We start from the raw sequence: 23,262 nt of genomic DNA, 5'->3' as shown, positions 1-23,262 counted from the left end.
CACACATAGACAGGCACGCCCCCCCTCAATTTTTTTTTTTTTTGCATTTTTTACCCACTTTTCATTTTTTTTACAATTTTTTACCCTTAAAATTTACAAATTAGCCCCCCCTGAATTTTTTTTTACAAATTAGCCCCCCCTAAATGGAAATCCTGGCTTCGTCCCTGCACATAGATATCCAATTGCATGCTCAGATTACAACCGAGTGGTCGTGACTCACGCAGACTACAAATATAGATATAGTTACTTGATCTTCTCGACGTGAAATAGTTGTTTTTTAGTGCAAAAAATAATCACTTTTGTTTTTGGAGTTGCGTGTTCATCGCTTCATGGAAGCAAAAAAATTGGAGTTTGGAAGCAGGGGGAGGAGCCAGAGAGTAAACGAGTTGCTTGTAGAAAAATAAAATCATGCATGGTAAGTAAATAATATTTTAAATGGGGGTCTAACTTAAATTTACAAAAACATTAATATAATCTATCATTTGTTGGCTATATTGTGAAAGTATTAACAAAACTTTAGCAGCCATATTATTGGTTTTACTTTATATATATATATATATATATATATATATATATATATATATATATATATATATATATATAAAGGATATTAACTACATAGACTTTTTTTTTTCCGTGGATTGAATCTACGACTTCTACTTTAGAGGTGGTGTAAAATTACTACTAGGCCAAACTGAATACCACGTTAACTTTCATAGGTATAGTTAATATATTAACCCTTAGTTTCATATCAAAATGATAATTATTATTAACCCACTTATATATATAATAAAAATATTATTAATTGTCAGTTTTAGATTTTTTTTTAATTTCGCGAATGATAAATTTTACTAACCATATTATGCATATATAGTAATACTATTAAGTAGACTATATACGTTCAGTGATGATTCATGGCTATCAACGTCAGTCGGAGGAAAGAACGTCAGCCGTCAGAGGCAAGAACGTCGGTCATTGGCGAGATTCTAGCGCCGGTGGACATATCGAGCGGAGAGCTTATTAGGCATTTAGAGATGGATTTTTCTTTTAACTGTTTGGTTATTTTCTATATGAGTATACGATGACTACGTGTTATGAGAATATTTTATTGATACTTTAGGTTGGCTATTTTTAAAAATAAATCGGTAATTATGCTACAATTTTATAGAATATGGGTTATTTAAACTATATACTTACCACCATAATAATAATAACAATTAATTGAGTAACCCAATCCCACCAAAATTTGGAGATTTTCTAAATAACCAATTTTTTTAAATTTTAAGTAAATAGTCATTATGGTGATTTGACATTGTTTGGATTTTTTTAACATTTCATTTATGTCTTTAGAGTTTGATAGTTATTTACAATTATTAACGAATATTTACAACTATCAATGTCTTTTTGGCTTTGTTAATAAAAACTCATGGTTATATTGGTTATATAGCAAAATCTGAGTTGTTATATGACTATATATATATAGAACCCATAATAATAATAAGTATATATAAGAAAAATCTGTAGCCTAACAATTATCCTCAATTTAAATTACAGTTAACGCTGGCAAGTACATAGTAAATCCTATTAATCAGGAATATTTCAAAACAAAAATAGCGAATGTTGAAATACTTTGTGGTACACAAATGATATTGATTGCATGCTATTCTAGCGAATGTTCATTAAGAAAATAACCACATTACAATTTGACATTGTTAAATAATCAATATTTCGTAAATTTTAGGTAAATAGTCAATTTCATATATTTACAGAGTAAATTTAAGATAAATAGACACTTACATTTATTAGGCTACGTCATCTTTATTATCTTTATGACTATTTATCTACGATTTACGAAATGTTGGTTATATAGTAATTTCAAACATTTTAGTTGACTATTTACCTAATTTTTTATGAATAAATATGATTACCTGATTGTCACGTTAGGAGCCAGCTTTTAAATACCAAGAAATACATGTCATATGTAAATAAAAATCCACTAAATAATTTATCATTTTGTAAATGCAGTGCTATATTAGCAGTGACAGAGCTAAAAATTTCAGTCAAGGGGAAAAATTTAGAAACTAAAATTCAAGGGAGGCAAATTTTAAAAAAAAAAGCTAAAAATATAAAATTTTGGTAAAATTTTCAGGATAAAAATTATAATTTTAAAAGTTCAGGCGGGCATTTACCCCCCTCGCCTCCATGTGGTTCCACCCTTGATACAAGTGTTAAATCAAAATTAAAGTGCAAAATTAGTACATCAATTAGTAAGGAATTTACGTTAAGAAGCCGGACACAATCGTGCAAATTCTATAATCTACCGGCTTGATTTTTGAGATATATCGGAAATCGAAGCTTTTAAGTTTGTTAAAAGTGATCTCCTAGTTTTGTTTTCGAGAGACCTCAAAAAAATTTTAACCACCTATTTTTTATACGCTCATGTTTGTATTAGAATGGCAAAGCTTTTGATTTTGAAGTTGAAATTTATTCTTCATGAACTTGTTGATGAACTTGGAACTTGCAGGTATAAATTGGAACTTATGAATAATGTATAGGAAAATCTACCAACATTTATTTTGATAAAATTCATATATTGTTGATTATTAACAGTTTTATATAGTTTTTTTCAAAACAAAAATTAACGGTGACAAGGGAGCAAGAGTAGTATATATTTTGAGTGCTACATCTAAACAAAACTTGAAGTTTGAGCTAAATATACACAACCAAGGCGTAGAATTGGTGGAGGTTTGAGAATATAGTGTTGAAAATCGATGTTGCCTAAAAGAATTTGAGAAATTGCCCCATTTGTCACCAATTTCATAACATTTTCTCATTTTCTACCAAAAAACTAATTTTTCTCAAAATGCCACCGAGATGTCCACATTGTTGACATCTATGTCAATAATGTTGACATCTCATAGTGAAGGGCAAAAATAGATGTCAACATTGTTGACATAGATGGTGGCATTTTGGGAAAAATTAGTCTTTTGGTGAAAAGTAGTAAAATGTATGAAATTTGTGGCAAATAGGGCAATTTCTCAAAGAATTTTGAGTCGAACCGGCCAAAACGATCAAGATTTAGTACTTTACCCTAATGCCAAAAAAAGGTCGGTTCATTGTTTGAACCTCTATTATAAAGATCTGACATAAGCGTATAGTCTAAATCATAATTCTAGTTTATGAATATTAGAACTATAGCATTTTGTTCAAAATTTCAACCAAGTTTTCATATGAAGGAGAATCTATTATTCTAGATCATCTTCATGATTTTATCTCTCGCACTTTTGTTTATTTTATTTACATCCTAATAAAATTTTAAATATAATCAAATAATTATAATTTGTTTGGTTCCAAATAGCTTAGTATTGATTTTGTACATGTATTGCTAACATAATCCATTTAAATGACATAGTTGCTATTATTTGTTTTCGAAAACACACTTGCACGCATATTGTTATATTACATGCAACATTAGGACCCTCAAATCTAGGTGTCAGTTTTCTATTTGATTCAACAATTTTTTATTAAATTTATTTTATGGAATATGTTATTTGTTGTTGCATATCTAAAAATTATTATATTATGTAAATTGTTATAATATTTTCCTGAAAGCAACAATAACAACTGGGCATGAGAACAATAACTACTATGAAGAATTATAATGCACTTATAATAATAACGCTAATTTTTTGAATTATTTTACAAATAAACAATTTATGTAATACTCGTCTGTAGAGAAATTAACAAATAATTGGCTGCTTAAGCCACAGAATGTGTAGCAATTTAATTTTAGCCACTCTTTCGTTAATTTCCCGTAAATAGCCATCTTGCTTACGTGGCAGCTTATTAATTGAATTAGTTTTACATTTTTGCCCTTACGCTATTTTAATTAGGCAGTTTTTTTTTTAATTTCGAATTAAATATTGAAACCGAATAGGGAAGTTTTCAAATTTGAAATTTGAATTTTGAGCAGATTTTGAAAGTTCTCAGCCATTAATTGTTATGTATTTGGAAATTTTCGGCGTTGACTTTAGGTAATTAGTTTCTATTTTCGTGCAATTAATTATGGATAAAATCTGTAAATATATTCTTCATTCATTGCTATTATTTGTCTTCCATATATTCATAATTTCCAGAATTTTTGTGCTCAAAATATTTCCAGAATTTTTTTCAGTGCAAATACACGATTATACTGTAAATATACTGTAAATAAGCTTTGTATTTACAGTGAATATACTGTAAATATGCTTTGTTTTTACAATGAATATACTGTAAATAAGCTTCGTATTTACACGAATATACTGTAAATATGATTTCTATTTACACGAACATACTGAAAAAAAAAACTATTCTTCGATGAGTCCATAATATCGATCGGGACCTTTGGACGCAGATTCTTCTCTTCTCGGAAAATTCAAACAGGGAGCACGAGAAAAAAAAATCAATCTCTTGAATTCCGACGGTTCTCTTTGATGAATACCTTCTCAATTTGATGAATTTTCACGGGAAATACCTTCTCAATTTGATGAATTCCGACGGTCCTCTTTGATTCCAGCCAAACTCCTCGTCAATCTCTTCTCGGAAACTCCCGGCGACTCCCCGGTCCGAGCGCTCGCGGGTTTTGGGTCCGCTCATGACGGGGTGTTTGGTGGTGGTCCGGTCGAGCGTTCTCTTCTTCCTCGAGCTCTCACTCCCTCGATCTCTCTCTCGGCTCTCTCTCTCTCGGTTCTCTTTCATTTTTTTTAAAAACTATAAATGGGAGCGGTTGTGGTTAAATGTGAACGCAGCTACACGGTTATAATTACCTCCTTGATATTCGCGAGCATTAATAACCAAATATTTGACTTGATTACGTGTAAATAGCCGATAGAAACTGGACGGGAAAACAAAATGGTAGTCTAGTCATATTTTGGCTGTAAATAAATCCTCCTGGCTATTTACCATTTATTAACAAAATGTGGGCTAAAAATAAAGGGTAATTTAGCAAAATAGCCAACTTAAACGTTGAGAATTGCTAAATAGTCAAGGTTTGGTAAATATTAAGTAAATAGCTATTTTTATATATTTACAAACGTAAATATCAAGTAAATAGCCACTGTCATATTAAGCCACGTCATCATTTATGGCTATTTACCTAATATTTACCAAACTTTGGTTATTTCACAATATCAAAAGTTTAAATTGGCTATTTTTCTAATTTTTTTAAAAATAAATTGCCTATTTTCAGGAGGCTATATAGCTTAATTACCCAAAAATTAATATGTTGAAGTAACTATATATAACTAGCATATTGAGAACTTGTTCTCGCGTGAAAATTGTCGGAAAATTAACAAAATAAGAGAAAAATACCGAAGTATACTAATTTGAATTTGCATCAATTAAGTAAAACACAAGATATACACTCTAGGCAGACGGGCGCGGGGTCCCTCGTGCAGCCTTTAACGGGATGCTGCCGTCCGTCACCTCCGCTACCGAGTTAGGTCGTCGATGGACGACCCGCTCCTTCAGAATCAAGTTAATACATAGTCCCCCTTAACTTCAACTCGGTCATGCACCGTTTTTTCGTTGAGGTTGGTTGCGTTTTTTATCGTTAATTTTGTTACAACGATAATTTAATTGCAAAAAATAAATGATATCAAAATACCCAACAATTCGAATTTTGGGCGTACAACTTTCTAATAAAAACAATGAAAAACGATGATCATAAAATAATGCCAACTCACATATCTAATGCCAAATATAAATAAACATAACATATATTTCATCCAACCAAAATCTTAGATATGTCGTAAAATAGAATAAATCATAAAATCAAAATAAGCTATGATACTAGTTTTGAGTATCGACATACTTAAAAGTGCGTAATTAAGAATACGATTATGATTCTCCTTTGGATAACATGCAACGCGGGGTTAAAATTCGTCAATAAGTTGCCAAAAAGAGTAAAATATCTAAAAGGGGCTAAAACGACCATTAAAATTTGGCTAAAATATTAAAAAAAATAATAAAATTTTCGACAATGAAGTCCCTGAAAAATGTTTGCCAATATATCTATAGTTAATAAACAAACCAAATATTTGTGCCATTATCTGGGTTATTTAACATTTTTTTTTTATGTAAACATCCCTAAAATGACACTCTAGCTTGTAAATATTTTGTTGGTCTAAATTATGTTGATCTGCGGTGGCATTGTTGTTGATGATATCCTGATATTGACGACATATACAAATGACTTTGTTGTCGAAAAAAGTTCTGTTACTAAATACCTTGAATTAGTGCAAATTTGCAGTTAGGAAGTGTCGGGAACTTTACCAAGATTTCGACTATCATCTTCCTTTGCATATGTACTTGTAAAAGCAATGTGGGATGACGCCATCATGGAGATGTGCAAACCTGAGCGGGTTAAACCGGTGTTCAAAACTCTCACATACGCCCTCATCCCATCCAAAAAAAAGTTGCATTATCTTATTTTGCTGACATAAACTCTATTGTCGGCTATATTTCGTAGTCTTCTTTGGTGCAAGATCAAAGAACATTTGTGCGAACTCAAGCCGTATGCTATTTGAGCTCGACTATAACTCAGCCTCCATGAGGTCCGCCACTAGCTCATCTTCGCAGCTACATTTACATTGATTATCATCGTATTATTCACCATCATTGTTGTTGCAATATTTTCCTACGCAAGTGTATGTAGTCGCTCAAGTTGTGAAATCGTAAGAACGAGTCGATCCTACAAGTACTATGCTTAACCGAAATTCAACTAGCTAGCAACATGAACTCGAGTAGAAAAAAGATGATTATTAACTAATTTTCAGAAAATAAATAAACTAAAAAATTAGCACGGGTGAACGGATGAGTAGACGGCAAGGACAACGGCTTTGCAAAACTCTCATATGGTCGGGATTCCTAGAACTACGCACTATTTTTTTGTTCTCTCTCTTCACTAATCACACTCACGTAATATTATCGCTAAATCTCTCTCGAGCATCTAACTACCTATGTCAATACCGGGTTTTTATCTCTCGACCTCAAAACCTAAAAATACGACAATCATTACAAACAAGAGTGTACACATGACTCCATAGCAGCCTTACTATATATAGCTTAGGAATGTACTACGGTGAACTAATCTTTATGCAATCTTAAAAAACTTGAACGAGATAGCTAATCTCATACAAGCATTAAACACATAATTAATTCAAGCGATAGAGAAGATGAACAGAAAAATACTTCAATTAAATAATTATGAATCCATGACCGTATTCAAGAAAAGCTAAACCATCAACCTTAATGGGTTCAGTTTATGGCGACGAGAGTAACATAAACATAAAATAAATAAATAAACTCCATAAAAATCATATCAAAATAAAACATAATTAAAAGGGAGTTCCAAAGAATAAGATTAGAAGGAAAAACGCTGAATTGCGCTTGTCAATCGTCGATGAGCGGTGCTCTTTTTTTTCGGTTTCCTCTTATTTCCCAACTAACCAAACTACTAATAAAAACCTAAAATAAAACCTAAGATGCATGAATTGAATGTTTTGAAGTTACAATGACCTTTAAAATAAGCTTAAGGGTGCATTTTCGGAGCAATATGAACCTTTGGATAAGATCCAAAGACTAAAAAATGCTTAAAAATCGATAATTAACGAAAACATCGTTTTTGGCCCGAAGAGAAACTGGACCACCGCGCAGTGATTTTGAATGGGCCGTAACTTCTTACTCCGATGTCCGATTTTTGTAAACTTGCGATAGAAAGCTAAGAGAAAGCTCTATCCAAATCTGGAACTGGATCATCCAAAATTGTCAATTCAAAATCTCAAAATCGTGCAGAAGATGATGTCGTGTTTCTTGTTTCACTCTAAATTACCTAAACGTGTCTGAATCGTCTTGAATTGCTCGGATTACAACCTTAACACCAAAATACTCCATCAAACCTGAAAATCATTCATAAACACATTAAACACACTAAAAATCACTCGAAAACGCGTGAAATTCAAGAAAAAAAAAAAAAAAATTAACGTGTATAAAACGCACCTATCAATTTCATAATGTCTCTGTCGTGATGTGTTCCTCAATGTTGTCCAAATATTAATTTTCTAACATCAAACATTGAATAACGGGTTTAAAACTATCGTGCAAGGTGAGTTTGCTTGACCTTTTTGTAACCTAGCAGTAAGTTTAGAAATTGTCAAGTTTCGTCGATAGCTGATTTCACAAGAATCAACACCGGTTGTGCAAACCTTTCACGATAACTTTTAATCATCCTAAACTAATATTTTTATTAGTTAGTTTGTGCTGACAATATTAGGTATTTTGCTTTAGTTGAGATGCTATTCTTCACGACGAGATGCGAAAGAACCTAAATAAATTTATGGGTCTTTTAACTATATAGCAATTTGACTTATCGAGTTTTGTATAATAGCCAATCTTTTGTTAATATTTTGTAAATAACCACCTTAACTTATTTACGCCATTAAAAAAGACAAAAAAATCCAAAATAAGCGGGAATGTTTTTGAGTATTTTTATCTTTTGAGTGCCGTAAATAAGTTGAGGTGGTTATTTACAAAAAAAATTATAAAAATTGACTATCTAATAATTCTTAAATTTTCGGTGATTTAGACTAAGTTTTTTGTAAATTTATTGTGGTTGCGGCAAGTTAATAATTAATGCAAGCATAGCGTGTCACAGCAAGACGGAAGTTGCTACATATGTTGTTGATGCCACATGGCTAAGATGTTGGTGCGATAAAAGAACAATTGATCATGCATCACAATATTCACCTAGGCCAGTTGAAGTTAGGCGTGAATTTAAGATTGAATGCTCTTATATCATGAAAAATAATTAATATAGATGTATACTTTCTTAAATACTGCTAAATTGTACCATCATCTATGAATTACACACCCGCCCATCCAAAATTAATAATTGAAAAAATATATGGAATTGGACCCAAATATTAATAAACTTAATGATTTTTTCGAAATTAACCAAATTACTTGACCTCGTAAATTTAGAATTTGTTGACATAAATGTCATTAAATCATAGATTTGCTGCTATGTACATAACAACTTCTTAATTCGGTGATATGATGTCCACTAATGCATTCGCCATATATCATGAATATGCTTTTAGTTAATTTTGAGGAAAATCTTTAATTTCATTAATATTTAAGTCCAATTTCCAATAATATAAGCGGTTCACTAATGCGTTCGTCATTTGTCTAATCTTATTTATTATAGATATGTTTTTAGTTAATTTTGAAAAAGTAAACCCCTTTAATATCCTTGATAAGCCTACTAAAAAAAAAATCCTTTATAATTTAAATCATAAATAGTCTTTTAGTTAATTTTGGGATATTTTTTCAATTTTATTAATATTTAAGTCCAAATTCCAATAATATAAGCTGTTCAAACTACAAAGTACTACTTTTATGTGCTGTATGATAATACATGTAATTAACTTTAAATATGACGTTGTTCTCTTTTTGGCTATAGCGTGAGATTCTAACTCTAAAATCTCTCCCTTTCTTTGTTTGGATGTGTGGTAGCGCGCGTCACCGCAGTATTTCGAAACCTCGAGGCTCGGCTCTATTCGGTCTGATTGCTTCGTCTCTAAACATTTGTTTGTCTTTCTGAGGAGAGCATATCCACGTGTATGAGCGTGTCCATATACACAATATCATACATACACGTCTGCTACGACTCGTGTGTATAAGACATCCATACGTGCCTATGCATGGTCTTTTCTTGATAATATTGTTTTTGGAAAATTGGTATCACGTGGGCGTTTGGTATGTAGGTTAGGAGAACAATGTGCAGATTCTGAGAAACTTGTTCATATATTGTACTTTTTCTGTTAATTGAAATCTGTTTTTAACTAAATTTAGTCTACCTCTGTTTTAACAACTTGCTGTGCATATATTTTAATGACAAGTAGTTCAAATCTACTTTTGTTGTATTACAGGTTAAACACAATTTTCGATTAATCTTTTTATATTTGATTTTTCCATTTGACGATGCGATCATGCAACTTTAACAATCTTGGTATCTATTCAGATATGTGTAATAAACTTGAAACAGTCACGTACCTTATTAACCCACGTATGCCAATTATATAATCACCATAAATTTACTGTTATATTATAAAACCGTATAGCTGAGATGACCTAATAACTTTAAAAGGTGTGGACCACCGTCTTGCGCTTTGGATTTAGTGATCAAATAAATTGTTTGAAATAGTCTTATTCTTATTTTCAATAAAATAAATATTATTTTATTATTTAAATATTAAAAATATGGCTCAATAACTCTCTCATCATATAGCACAATGTATTTTATCTTAATTTATATATTTTGTAGTTATTAGATAATTAAACTAAAATTTTAACTTTTGAATCAAATACTTAGCACTCTCTCTATTTAGTTAGAGTATACGTATTACCTAAAATGTTAATCAATACATTTGTTTGTTTAGTGATAAGAAATTACTACTTTTAATATTTATTTATACACCTATGAATAATTATATACAAATTTTGTATCATATTTTTATCTATTAAAAATAAGGGGAGCGCATGTAGCCTTTACGTTTAAATTCTAGCTAAATTATTTAAAAATTAAAAAATAGCTTATAGTAAAGCAAAATACATGCATCATATTATAAAGACGTATGGATGAGTTGAACTACTTTTTTAATATTTAAATAATTAGACTATAATTTTAATTAAGGGTATCCATTTGACTATTTCACATCATTTCTGTTTAAATAAGTAGCAGCTCATGGCTCAACCTTCTTCCTAAAAATTTATTTGAAATGACTTGAAATTAAAATGGGTTTGATCGTTTTCTTTTAATATTATATAGGGTCAATTAGGTATATAGTTAATTTAAACGTTTGCTTTTGTAAAATAACCAACGTTATGAGTGTTTTTGTCAATATACGTACACTTGTAAATAAAACGCAGTAGCTATTTACCTAAGATTTACAAAACGTTGGCTATTTTGTTAAACTCAAACGTTTAAATTGACTATTTTGCTAATTTTTTGTATTAAATAATATATCATATTATATCTGAATTCTTCATACCAAGTTACTAAATTTTACTCGCTTAGAGTAAATAATTGATTTGATATTTCTTGCAATTTTCCCAACCGTTTGACAAAAGAGTCTCTCGCTCAAAATTATTCCACAAAATGAGATAATTAATATGACACGAAGCATTATTTCCAATATGTTTTTTGTTAATATGTCCAACTAGTTTTCTGTGGGTGTTTTCTTTGTTATTTTTTAATTTTTTCCGTGGGTATTCTCAAAACCATGCCAAGAGTGACCATTGCCAAACCATCGGCCAAAAACTTTTTAATCACTAGCTTTAACATGAAAACAAAGGCTTGCCAACATGTTCTTTTATCATGTTATTTATATAACAAATCAAGAAGTTTCTCTAATTTTTGGTTCTCATCAATACGTCAAGAAATACAGATATGCTTGTGAATCACAAGCATATTCTGTATATATGCTTGAAATACGGACAGAAATACAGATATGCTTGTGAATCACAAGTTGTGATCCACATCGAAACAAAGGATATATAAATCCAATGTTTGAACTCAAGGATGCAAAGCCTCATAAAGAATCGAGACAAGGATAGTTCAGATAAGGAGTATCTTTTCTTTCTTATTATTCTTTGATGCTGCAAAGTATAGTCAAGATGTTGTTCTTCATCGGGAATGATATAATTTTCTATTTGAAATAGATAATGTGTCGACATGTAATTTAGTTAAATTTAAATACGAACTTGGTATTTGTGAACACCGGCCCGGTAATCACACACACGGGAGATCTAAGGTCAAACAGATATGACTAGAGGTTATCAATTGATATGTAGGTCACCACGGTCCTACCAAAAGCCAAGACTCACCTCACATCTTTCCCATCATTGGCAAAGAAAAAAAAAAAAAAAAAGACCCAAATTCCAAGCTACACCTTTACCCGAGGCGCCTCGTCATATCATCATCACTGTACGTCATGATCTCAGAGCTCCTTCTCTGACTCACGTTTCTGAGAAGGGCTGTATATAAGAAAGCCATGCAAAATAACATTTTCATACATTTGGAGGACATGGACGAAGGTGGTGATGCTAAACGCCACCGCAACAATGCGGCCGAGGAAAGCGGCGGTGCGACGGCCGTGATCCCGGTAAGGTCTCGGTGGAGGCCCACCGGAGAGCAGAAGCAGATATTGGAGAGGCTTTACGAACAAGGAATAAGGAAACCAAGCGCTGACCAGATTCAGCAGATTACCGCCAGGCTTAGGGCTCTCGCTCCTGTTGAGGCCAAGAATGTGTTTTATTGGTTTCACAATTTCAAGGCCAAGCTCAGGCTCAAGCTCAAGCAAGTGCAAGAGCAACAGAAAGCGAAAGAGCATACCAGTGTGCTTAACATTGCTTCTCATGATATTACTACTACACGTACGTTGAGCTTGGACACTCTCTCTCTGCTCTCTCTCTCTCTCTCTCTCTCTAGCTATATATATACATACACAGCTTCTCATGATATTATTTACATATATAAATAATATCTGAAGCATATAAGGTCATGATAGTCTAGTCGGTTCTTATTACGAATTTGACTACGAGCTATAAACATTACAATATTAATTATGTGCGAGTGTGTGACCACGTTATCATTGTACCCTTGTTTTTTTTCTTTTCTTGTTATCATTGTAAACCATCAGTTGATTTTAGATGAAATGACACAATCTTGTTTTGGATCCAGTGGTTCGCAGCACATGTAATTACCAGGAAAAGGACTCGAACACAAAGCAATGCATGTATACGAGAAGTTTTACCAGTACAAGTGCTAGTGTGACAGCTAGAAGTTCGCTCAGCTTAGAGAAAGGACTAGCAAAAAACATTCATAGAAATGAAAACGATGGTAAAATGCTATCCGCGGATGAAGGGTCAACATATGAATATGGATGTCGTCCAGTTGATTCTCGCCATGTGGTCAGCGACGATAATATGACGATGATCAGCAATAACTCCACCGAGAATTCAGAAACTCTCGTATTGTTTCCTTTGACTCCAACGTCAGGGACTTTGCGTGGAAGAGACTATCGCGAAGAAGAAAGTATCTCTGGGAATAACGACGAAGGAAATGGTTTATCTGGTGGTCAACCCTACTATGACTTTTTCTCTACGTAAAGTATTGTAACTCTAACTCCAATACTCCAATATAAAGGTCTTAATAATATTTTCGGTATATATAAGACTAGTGAACAACAATATAGTGTTGTGTCCGTCTCTACGTTGGAATTTGTTGCAGTCAGCTAGTAAACTTTGACTTTTTCTTTATACGTTCTAAATCGCAAGTAATTTCGCTACTTGATCGTCCAAAGATAAAAAAAAAAAAGTAAAAATAAATAAATAATAAATCATTTGAAGATGAAAAGATCACTATTTTAAAAAGAAATAAAAAAATATGGAAGGCATAGTAGCATAGAGATATAGGAAGAAAAGAACAACGGTGAATGTCCCAATCCTCAATAATTATAAATAAATAAATATATAAGTATGGCATGCATCTCCATCAATAATAGACCACGTATTTTTATAATGAATCAAAGGAAGAGTTAAGAGAACGAGAGAAAATTTTTAAATGAGTGAAAACTCTCATATTTATATGCAAAGAATCCGAAGAGACACGATCAAGCTTCCAAGTTTAAAATATTAACGATCAAGAACAATCACTGACAACGATCACCATCGCCAATCACAATCCAACTAATGAAATTTATATTGTCGCTTAAGAGTAAAGCTATTCGGCACGATTAACGACTCAAAACGATCCACTCACGTGTTGACACGTGGCAGTTCGTACGTTGCCACGTGTCAACACGTGAGTGGATCGTTTTGAGTCGTTAATCATGCCAAAAATCAATTCTGGTCGCTTAAACATGTGAAGGCTCAATGAATCGCCATCTCTTAATGATGACTGAGGCAGACGAATCAACGCTCCGGTTGACACCAACACGTGTCCAGAAGCAATAATTAAAATATATTCAATATATTATATCACAAATTTCTTAGAAAAAACATGCGGGATCAGTGCCTCATCCGTTCGGTGTACTATCTAAAAACATCGAGCATAAATAAAGTTTTTCAGTACTTAAAATACTAAGAAACTGCTGCGCAGTGTTATAATCGAAATTTATCACAACACCGAACAGACCATGTTCGAGGTGTGAAAACGTGAAGAACAACCATGAACATAAGTTGAGTTTCGAATACCAACAGGCGAAACCGAAACTATTGGAGAAGCACTCCGGATAAGAAAGACTAATCAAATTATACCTTAAAAAGGCCATGGAAGCACAAATAACCGTCTGAATAACCCAGAATCAGTTATTCAAGATGGTTACATCACATGATCAGGGCAGTTATCAAGTAACCGTCCAGGATTAGGAAACTAATCAACCAACGTCCAACCATGACCCTCGTCTATAAAAAGCCCCAACATGAAAGATTTGATACTCATTCGCACTATACAGTTACGCTGCACAACTTTTCATCTTTATTTTACTTTTAGATTAAATTCTCTTGTATTTGGTTCTTCTTAGATTTCATCTTCACACTTCATATACTATTGAGCTTGTTTGACATATTCGTGTGATCGTCTATATAATTGTTGTATCTATTTTCTTACATCAATAAAAGGTATAATTTGACTAGTTTTTTTTAGAGATATAAGAAGAAAATAGCAACAGTGAATGTCCCAATCATCAATAATTATAAATAAATAAATGAGTGTGAGATGCCTATATCTTCTCATCAATAATAGACAAAATTTACTAATACATTAAGAAAAATTAAGAAATTTTTTATAATACATTAAGAAATAGTCCTTTAAAACTAACTATTTAGTCCCTAAGAAAAATTTACTAATTAGTGAAATAATCAAAAATTTGACAATCAAAATTATGTTGTCCAATATTTGTTGACAGCATAATTCTCTTGCATATATCACGAAAAATATAATTCTCTTGCATATAAACAAATTTAACACTTTTCATTTATTACAAATAAAAAAATGTTCATTTTATGATTCCACAATTTTGTAAATCATAATCATTTTATTAATTATAGAATTTTCTAAATTATTTTGCGAATTTATTAATTTTTACGGGATCTAGCTATAATACCTTTTTGTTTTGATTGTAGTTATTGTAGAAGAATTTGTTACAACTAGTTAATCTCTTAACTTCTTTTAATGTTATAGTCAAAATTTCATCTTATTAATAAAATAGTCCACCACACTCGCACTATAAATCAATAAACTAAAAAAGTAAATTAAATTTACTAAAGAGTACATTAAATTTATGTTCAATTAATTAATTTATTGAGGATCAGCTATTTTTTTTTAATAAAATGAAATTTTATCTATTTAAAAAAAAAATTATTGAACTACTTTTTTTAACTGTCTCGTTATAGTATCTAGGCAGCGAAAGTTAACTCGGAGTCACGAATATGATGGTTGATAATAATGATATTTCTATAAGCTAACAATAATGTTCATTAAAATGACATCTCAAAATCTGACAGAGCACCTAATTATGGACCCATTTTATCAATTCTGTCTGTCTAGGATCTCCACATATATGGCCAGTATTTGAAGAAAAAAAGATAAAATTATTTGGGTTTTGAATGCATTGTCAACAGATTGGGCCTAAGAATGCCTTTTGAGCATAGGCTGTTAGGTTTTCAACCTCGTCGTTCACATATGGAGGTTTTTTATTTTTAATTTTTTTTATTTATAGATTATGTGATGTATTGGATATACTGGATACGTAATTTGTGGAACGTTAGTGGTGGAAGGCCACTCTTTCATCTTCCAAACTTCCGTCCCCGAATGATTCGGAGAGATTTTAACGAGGCTCATTTTAACTTAAAAGAAAAAAAAAATAACATTGTTACGCATGATTTGTGACCGATCTTTGCATAAATTAACTGAAGGAGCTGTATAACGAAATTATCATCAACATATCTTTTTGGTCTAGTCTATTCTCAAAGGTCATGAGTTGATGGTCATTTTAATGGATGTCACAAATGAGATGTACTCGGCGCCGAGACCGTCAAGAACATATAGGATTTGATCTTGTGCAGAGATTGTTTCTTCCATTACGATGAGATTATATGCAGTTGATTTGATTATATGCAGTTGATTTGATTTTGAGGATGTACACCAACATTGATGTATCTCCTTTCTTTGTAGTTTGCAATTGCAGATGAAGTTGAAGAATCTTTGCCTTAGATGAAGACGAGAAGCTCCGTTATAACGCCGTCCAGATCTCGTGTGCGGTCTTGAGGCCAATGGTTTGAGACATGACACTTTCAATCAACAAAGAGTAGATTCACGCCATGCGAAGACGGTTATGCTTTTCCAGATAATGTACTCAGGATTGACAGTGATTCCATCTTCGAAGAGCTTCATCGGACACAAATATCATCCGATGAGATAATCGAGGCCATTTGCGATGATTATGTTCTTTAACTGTGTTTTCCATAGGAGATAGTTCAAACAATCTAGTTTAATAGATAGTGTTCGGTTGAGAGATGACATTTGTAGGCACTGCCGGCCTTGGGCTAAGGCGGGCTAGGCGCAGCCTAGGGCCCCATATGTGGATGGGCCCCAAAAAATTTACAGTTTTTGCTTATTTAAAAAAAAAATTATATTTTTTACCCTAAAAATTTACACTTTTGGCCCATTTTTTAAAAAATTTACATTTTTTATCCTGAAAATTTTAATTTTTATTAGTATTATAAAGCCCCAAAATATTGAATCGACTAGAGCCCCGGTGAGTTTGGGCCGACCCTTGTTTATAGGTTTTGGTAGAAATTCGCAATGGTAGCATATGAAGAGTTTGGGGACTGGCTGTTATGTTCAGGTAGGGAAGAAGTATTTGAAGGATTGTTTGTTATTTGGGAAGCAATTTGTGGATCACCTATTGATGGATATACCATATAGAATTAGGTAATGAAGCAATCAAGAATCGGGGATAAACGAACGGAGAGAGAGAGAGAGAGAATTAGGTAATGAAGCAATCAAGAATCGGGGATAAACGAACGGAGAGAGAGAGAATTAGGTAATGAAGCAATCAAGAATAGGGGATACACGGGGAGAGGGAGAGAGAGAGAGAGAGAGAGAGAGAGAGAGAGAGAGAGAGAGAGAGAGATTACTGTAGTGATTGCGTAATGATCTATTACACTCAAATTAGTATTTTATACAAGAGTCAACTACGCTATGTTGACTGTAACACTTGCGTAACTAATGCCACATCATACACATATTATCACAGTTAGGAAAAAGAACAGAAAATTACAAAAATAGTAATAAGGAAGAAGAAACGCACTACAGAAGTTATAAAATTATTGTAACTCTCTTCCTAAACACATTATTGTTATCTTCTTTTTCTTTTTTCATTCTATTTTTCTTTCGATCTGCAATTTGTGATAAGCTGTGACACACGTTACATGATTTTTTTTCTTCTTCTAAGTATCAATTTTTTCTCTTAAATAATAGGTAAGTTTAATTAGAGAGAAAGTTGGGGATTTCGATATTGCGTAAAACATTATTATACATTACACTTTTCTATAAAGAATTTATAAGCTGAAGATATAATCCTAGTTTTTTTTTAATCAATAAATTTCTGACATGGATAGTTCTTTTATTACTATTTCAAGTTATACATTTCTGACATATATAATCTTTAAAATTATTTTACGTTTTTGTTATTATTTCTTACATGCATAGTTTATGAAGGACTAGATTGTCTCATTTTTTTTAGCAATAGACATTAAAATCTCATTATACATTTGTTTTCACATCAACGTTATTTTTAAGTGTAAAATTTTATGCAAATGTAGACATTTTTAAGTGAAAAAAAATGAAAAAGAACATAAAAGCTCCACATTCTCACGATGTCATTTTATCGTTCATGAAAGATAACATTTAAATCATGCCATGTAGTTTGAACTTTGAAATTGAGTAGCCCTAAATCAGGGGTTTTTATGTTATTGTATCGAGTAATTAGGAAAGACATAACAACCATGCTCATTGATTGCACAATGTCTCTTTTATAAAAAGGGTTCATTAGGAAAATAACAAACTTAAACTTTTGATATTGCTAAATAGTCAACGTTTGATAAATCTTAAATAAATAACAATTTTCATGTATTTACAGACATAAATCTTAGATAAAAATTCACCTCCATATATTAGACCACATTACGATTATTTACCTAAGATTTACTAAACGTTGATTATTTAACAATGTCAAACATTTAAATCAACTATTTTCTTAATTTTCCGTTATATAAATTGGTGCAAATGCAATTGTACATGTTCTTGACAAACTTTACCACCCAACTAAATAACTATGCTACTGCTAATAATTAAGAGAATATTCAAGGATTAATTATGGTGTGTCATGAAATGATGATCCGAATGACCTCGTTTAAATAGCAAACACCTCTGTCCCACTCCCATGCTTTGGATGAACACACTCATGAGTCATGACACAAACTGACAAAAAAATAATTTAATTTAAAAGAAAAATAGTAAGGAGATCATGCCATTTATCACCCAAATGTATATTTGTATATAATAACAACTGAAATAAATTTTACCCGTTTCGCTTTAGTTCAAACTTTAGAGTGTAGTGCTGAAAGATATTTTTTTTTTATAATGCACGGAGTTTCAATTAAAATTACGGTGACATCTGAGATAACAACATCTTCATATAAGACATATTATAATTTTAAGGGGTAAATCTAACACTAGCGAACGCTTATTTTGTCGATACTCTCGACAAAAAAAAAAAAAAAACATATTAAAAGTATCTTTCAATCAATCGCGATATAATAATTATGAAGAAAATTATTTTTATATAAAATTTTACAGTAAAATTAAATTGGGATTGTGGACGACATTTAATATCTGTCTCACATCCAAACAAAAATAAGCCTTACACAACAACAATTGAAAAAACATATTGAAAATTCAAAATGAACTATATTCCATAAAAACTATACCACTTAAATTACAAAGTTTGAAATACCGTTATCGATGTCGTACCGGACATCCAATTTTGCTGGGTTATCGAAAGATACCTTTGATTTATCGGCGTATACAGTGAAAGTGAGGGTAAACCGTACCGATAAATTTATCATTACTGATGTGGTTTACCGGCAAATATCGAAATTATCGAAGGGATATTCAGTGAACATAAAAATACATACACGTAAATATATATATATATATATATATATGAATAATATTAAGATAAACTAAAAATATAAATATTTAATTAAATTTTTCATTCATTCATATTTTTTTATTGTTAAATGTTAATAATACTAAGTAAAAGAAAAAAAAAAGAATAAAAAACAAATTCAGAAGTTTTACAATTTGTGTGTTAAAACAGTTCATAAATATTAAATATGCATATATAAAACAATTTTTTTTCCATTTTTTAATTATTATTGTAATTTTTAGCGTAGTTGTATTGTCTTACATATTATTTGAAAGTGTAAATAATCGATTAGGAATACGTCCTAAATTATTTGAATAACAATGTGTAAAAACATAAATAAATAAATAATGCTATGTCGATATATACCAAAAGAATTCCCGTCTAACTACGCTCAACTATTCGGTTTGTATATTAGAAGTCTCATCAATAAACCCCAATTAATATAGCCCATATTACAAGCCTCTTAATACATTAAATCATCAAAACCCTATAATCTCCTAAGCTAATCTCACCGTCTCTCCCTCTCTTCTCCTGTTACTTGACTATTTTTTTACAGACAAAATTTGTTTTATAAAAAATAAAACGTTTACATGTGAATCTCGTCAGAATATGGAAAGATTTCAACATCTTGACGCCGGAAAGTCACGAGATTTGGCGAAAAGAAGCGATAAATAGTGACGAACAGACTGAATAGCATTGGGAAGAAGGATTGAATTTATCGATCTTCATATGATCTTTGGAGGTGAGTTTCTAGATGCAACGAAATCAATGTGTTATTTGATTAAATTAATGATTGAATTGATCCGAGTCATTCAAGTTGCGTTTGAAACCCATAAAATTGGTGGTAAAGAGAATTGAAATCTCTCTAATTTGTCATGTGCTTATTTACACATGTGAGATTTGCGTTTGTGTCAATTTTCAATTTTTTCTTCTTATTTTTCATTATTTAAATTTCAACTATTGGTACTCGTGTTGGTGGCTTTTTTTTTCCGAAAGTTTGTCTCGGTAAGATGTCTTGTAACATGCGCTGGAATATGTTGGGACAGCTTGGCTGCTGTATGTAAAAATCGGTATTTTTAGCAAGTTTTCTGTTTTGCCAGAAATATGAAGAAGACATTCTACATATATTTTCTCCGCGTGAATGAATAAAGAAACTCTAATTCGACTTCAATAGTTTATAACAACTATAACAGAAAATTGTTATGCCCTTAGTGGTCTCTTGACGCATACATTCACACAATTAGGATTCTTAGAAGTGCAAGATTGACGGACTGAAAAACTATTTGTATGATGTGTATGGTGTGACTCTCTAGACGCTATTCATGTCTCATAAAGCGTTGGAGTGTTGTTTTGAGTTATGTGATTTCGTGATTGAGTATTTACGAGTGTTGACATCAAAGACCGCCAAACACTTATAAGAGTATTTGAGAGTGGAAGAGAGGATTTACATGTAGTAATAGATAAAAGACTTTGAAGCGAATATCGTTCATATAATGTCATTGTGTACTATTGACTACTTTTCATACAGTGAATTTTATTTTCACTCAGCAAATCGCCTTCCAGAGTAGGTAACGTTGCACCGAATTGTACTATCAGCTTTTGTATCATTTATTATTATGCAGTGCTTTTAATTTTACATCCGTTAAATTAAAATATATTATCGCATACATTAACTCTACTTTGTTTGAGACATCTTGACTAAATATAATTTTCATCAACACATTCTTTATTATTTTATTTGATATTTTTCATCGTATCTTTACTCTTATTTGCATTTTCCCGATTCCTAACCAAACTTGAAATAAATTAAACAAATTGCTGAGTAAAATATGTAAAAATAGGGACATATAGCATAAACACCAAGCTGGATTTTCATGGGTGACGGTGAGTGTATGTTTTGGAGACTGCCCTCTAATCAAACCACATTACGTGGATGACGCAATCCCTCTCTTTTTTTTTAATATTATTTTTCCTTCCGCGTAATTTCTCTTTATCTACACAGTCCACACCACAGACACCTATTTTGCACTCACAGGGCCAAAACCTAAACATAATAAATAAATCTAAAATATTTTTACCCTTTTATTCCAAATCCCATGTGAACCAGCACTCAAAACCTCGTCTGGCTTTTTCGCCCACCTTATTCGAAAAATCCCTCACAAAAAGAATTATATTTCCTCTCTAGCTTTATCTGATGTAAATTTTTATTTCAGTTCCAAGCATTTTGTGGTTCTCTTCTCACGAAACGCCTTCAACAAAAGGTCAAAGCTTTTCCGCTTCACGCGAACGAGCTCTCTTCGGATCTCTGCAATGTCAATTATTTCCATTCCAAGCGAAGTAGAGGTGTGAGCTGTGAAGCCAAACAGTAGATTAAAGAAAAAGACGAAAAAAATTAGATGAGGAACTTTAGCGGAGTAGGTCTAGGTCTAAGCCTGGTGTTCGGATTTCTCCTCTTAGCCCTAATTGCAGAGCTCTACTACTTGCTATGGTGGAAGAAAAAGAGAATCACAGACAGCAGATCGGAGAGCATTGATGACGAGTACGGAAAATTCGCGAAAGACCTCTTCCACTTTATCTGCTGGAAGAGACCTAATCCATCGTCGACGGCGATCCAATCGGAGAATTCTTCTCAGGCCGTTCGAGACCTTGAGAAGGAAGGGAAGGAGGAATGGCAGGGCGTGGAATCGGAGCTCATGAGACTCCATAACCTCGCCGGACCGCCGAGATTCCTCTTCCCGATCAAGGAAGAGACTCGGGAGGATCTCGAGTCCGCCGGCGGCCGATCTCGAACCAGGAGCCTCAGCGATTTCATGCTCTCCGCCTCCGGAGAATCTCCGATGCGCTCGCCCGCGCCGGCGACCGCCGTGATGAGCGACAATCCTCTGTTCGAGTCCTCGCTCAGACCGTCGTCTTCGCCGCCGCCGAAGTTCAAGTTCCTCCGCGACGCAGAGGAAAAGCTCTACCGGAGACTGGTCGCCGAGGCGGAGAAACGGAAGAGAGCCGAGGAAGAGAGATTAGAGGCGTGTAATCATAGTAATAATGAAAATGATAACGGTGACGAAAGTAATAGTGATGACGTGTTCAGTTTCCCGGTTGGGAATGAGAATTTACCGCATTGCCCTTCAGGCTCTGCTTCCCAGGTACTTCCATTGCCTTCTTCTCCCTCTCAATCTCAAAGTTCAAAACCATTTATGTTGAACTAGTTTTTGAGAGAGTGTGAAATATGAAACACTGTTTATTTTTATTTTGTTATTTACTGTTACATGTTTTTTTTTCTTTGTTAGATCATTGATCTTGTTAATTCTTTTTAGTCTCTTTAGATTTTCAAGATCATTGTTTGTGTATCCTTTGAAGCTTGAAAAAAGACCTCATCTTCTTTTTCTTTTTCTTTTTTTGGTTCCTTTTTTATTATTATTTTTATTGAAGAAGAGTAAAGATGGGCATGAATGGCCTGCAACATATTTTGCCGAGTGTGTGTTGATAATTGAATATCACGCTGACAAATTTGTAAATAGTGGAGAGAGAAAGAGAGAATTGTTATTTAGCTATTGTGGGCCAATTTTTTTTATTTGTGTCTCGAGGCCATGTGTCTCAAGATATCTCTATTATAGTTATCATTCAATGGACTATGTGCTAATCTGTCGAGTACTCTAAATGCCAATTGTTCACAGTCACAATTCAATCACGAGTTGGGTCAATCCCCAAATTTTTTACTCTTAGCCACAGTGTGAAAGAAAATATCGTTGTTTCAGCATCTTTCAGTTAGTGCGTTCAATTTATTGTAGTTTTGTCAAAGTTTTTTTTTTTTTTTTTTTTCCTGGTTAAGGAGGGGAAAAAAACTTAAAAGATGATTAGCTCAGTGAGATTTTGTGCATAACGGTTGGATTTGATTGTGCTTTTTTTTTTTTTTGCTCTCTGTTTTTAAGCTGTGGACGGAGTTGACCTT

The 23,262-nt window shown here is 32.4% G+C and overlaps 1 protein-coding gene across 1 annotated transcript; it reads left to right on the top strand.

Annotated features, from left to right (window-relative positions):
• Positions 1-21,362: 21,362 nt before the first annotated feature.
• On the top strand, positions 21,363-22,775 carry LOC149381931 (uncharacterized). Its single transcript, XM_089602100.1, has one exon. The coding sequence runs from the start codon at positions 21,713-21,715 to the stop codon at positions 22,517-22,519; it is 807 nt and encodes a 268-aa protein (XP_089458226.1). The 5' UTR covers positions 21,363-21,712; the 3' UTR covers positions 22,520-22,775.
• Positions 22,776-23,262: the final 487 nt, after the last annotated feature.

Source organism: Urtica dioica, chromosome 11 (genome assembly GCF_054948205.1).
Source record: "Urtica dioica subsp. dioica isolate 48M chromosome 11, U.dioica_male_clone48M_v1_H2, whole genome shotgun sequence".
Classification (NCBI taxonomy): domain Eukaryota; kingdom Viridiplantae; phylum Streptophyta; class Magnoliopsida; order Rosales; family Urticaceae; genus Urtica; species Urtica dioica.
This window is presented reverse-complemented; position numbering and strand designations above follow the sequence as displayed.

Bases quoted from the DNA above. Each gene is read 5' to 3' on its own strand.
- LOC149381931 (XM_089602100.1), top strand. From the start codon at position 21,713: ATGAGGAACTTTAGCGGAGTAGGTCTAGGTCTAAGCCTGGTGTTCGGA.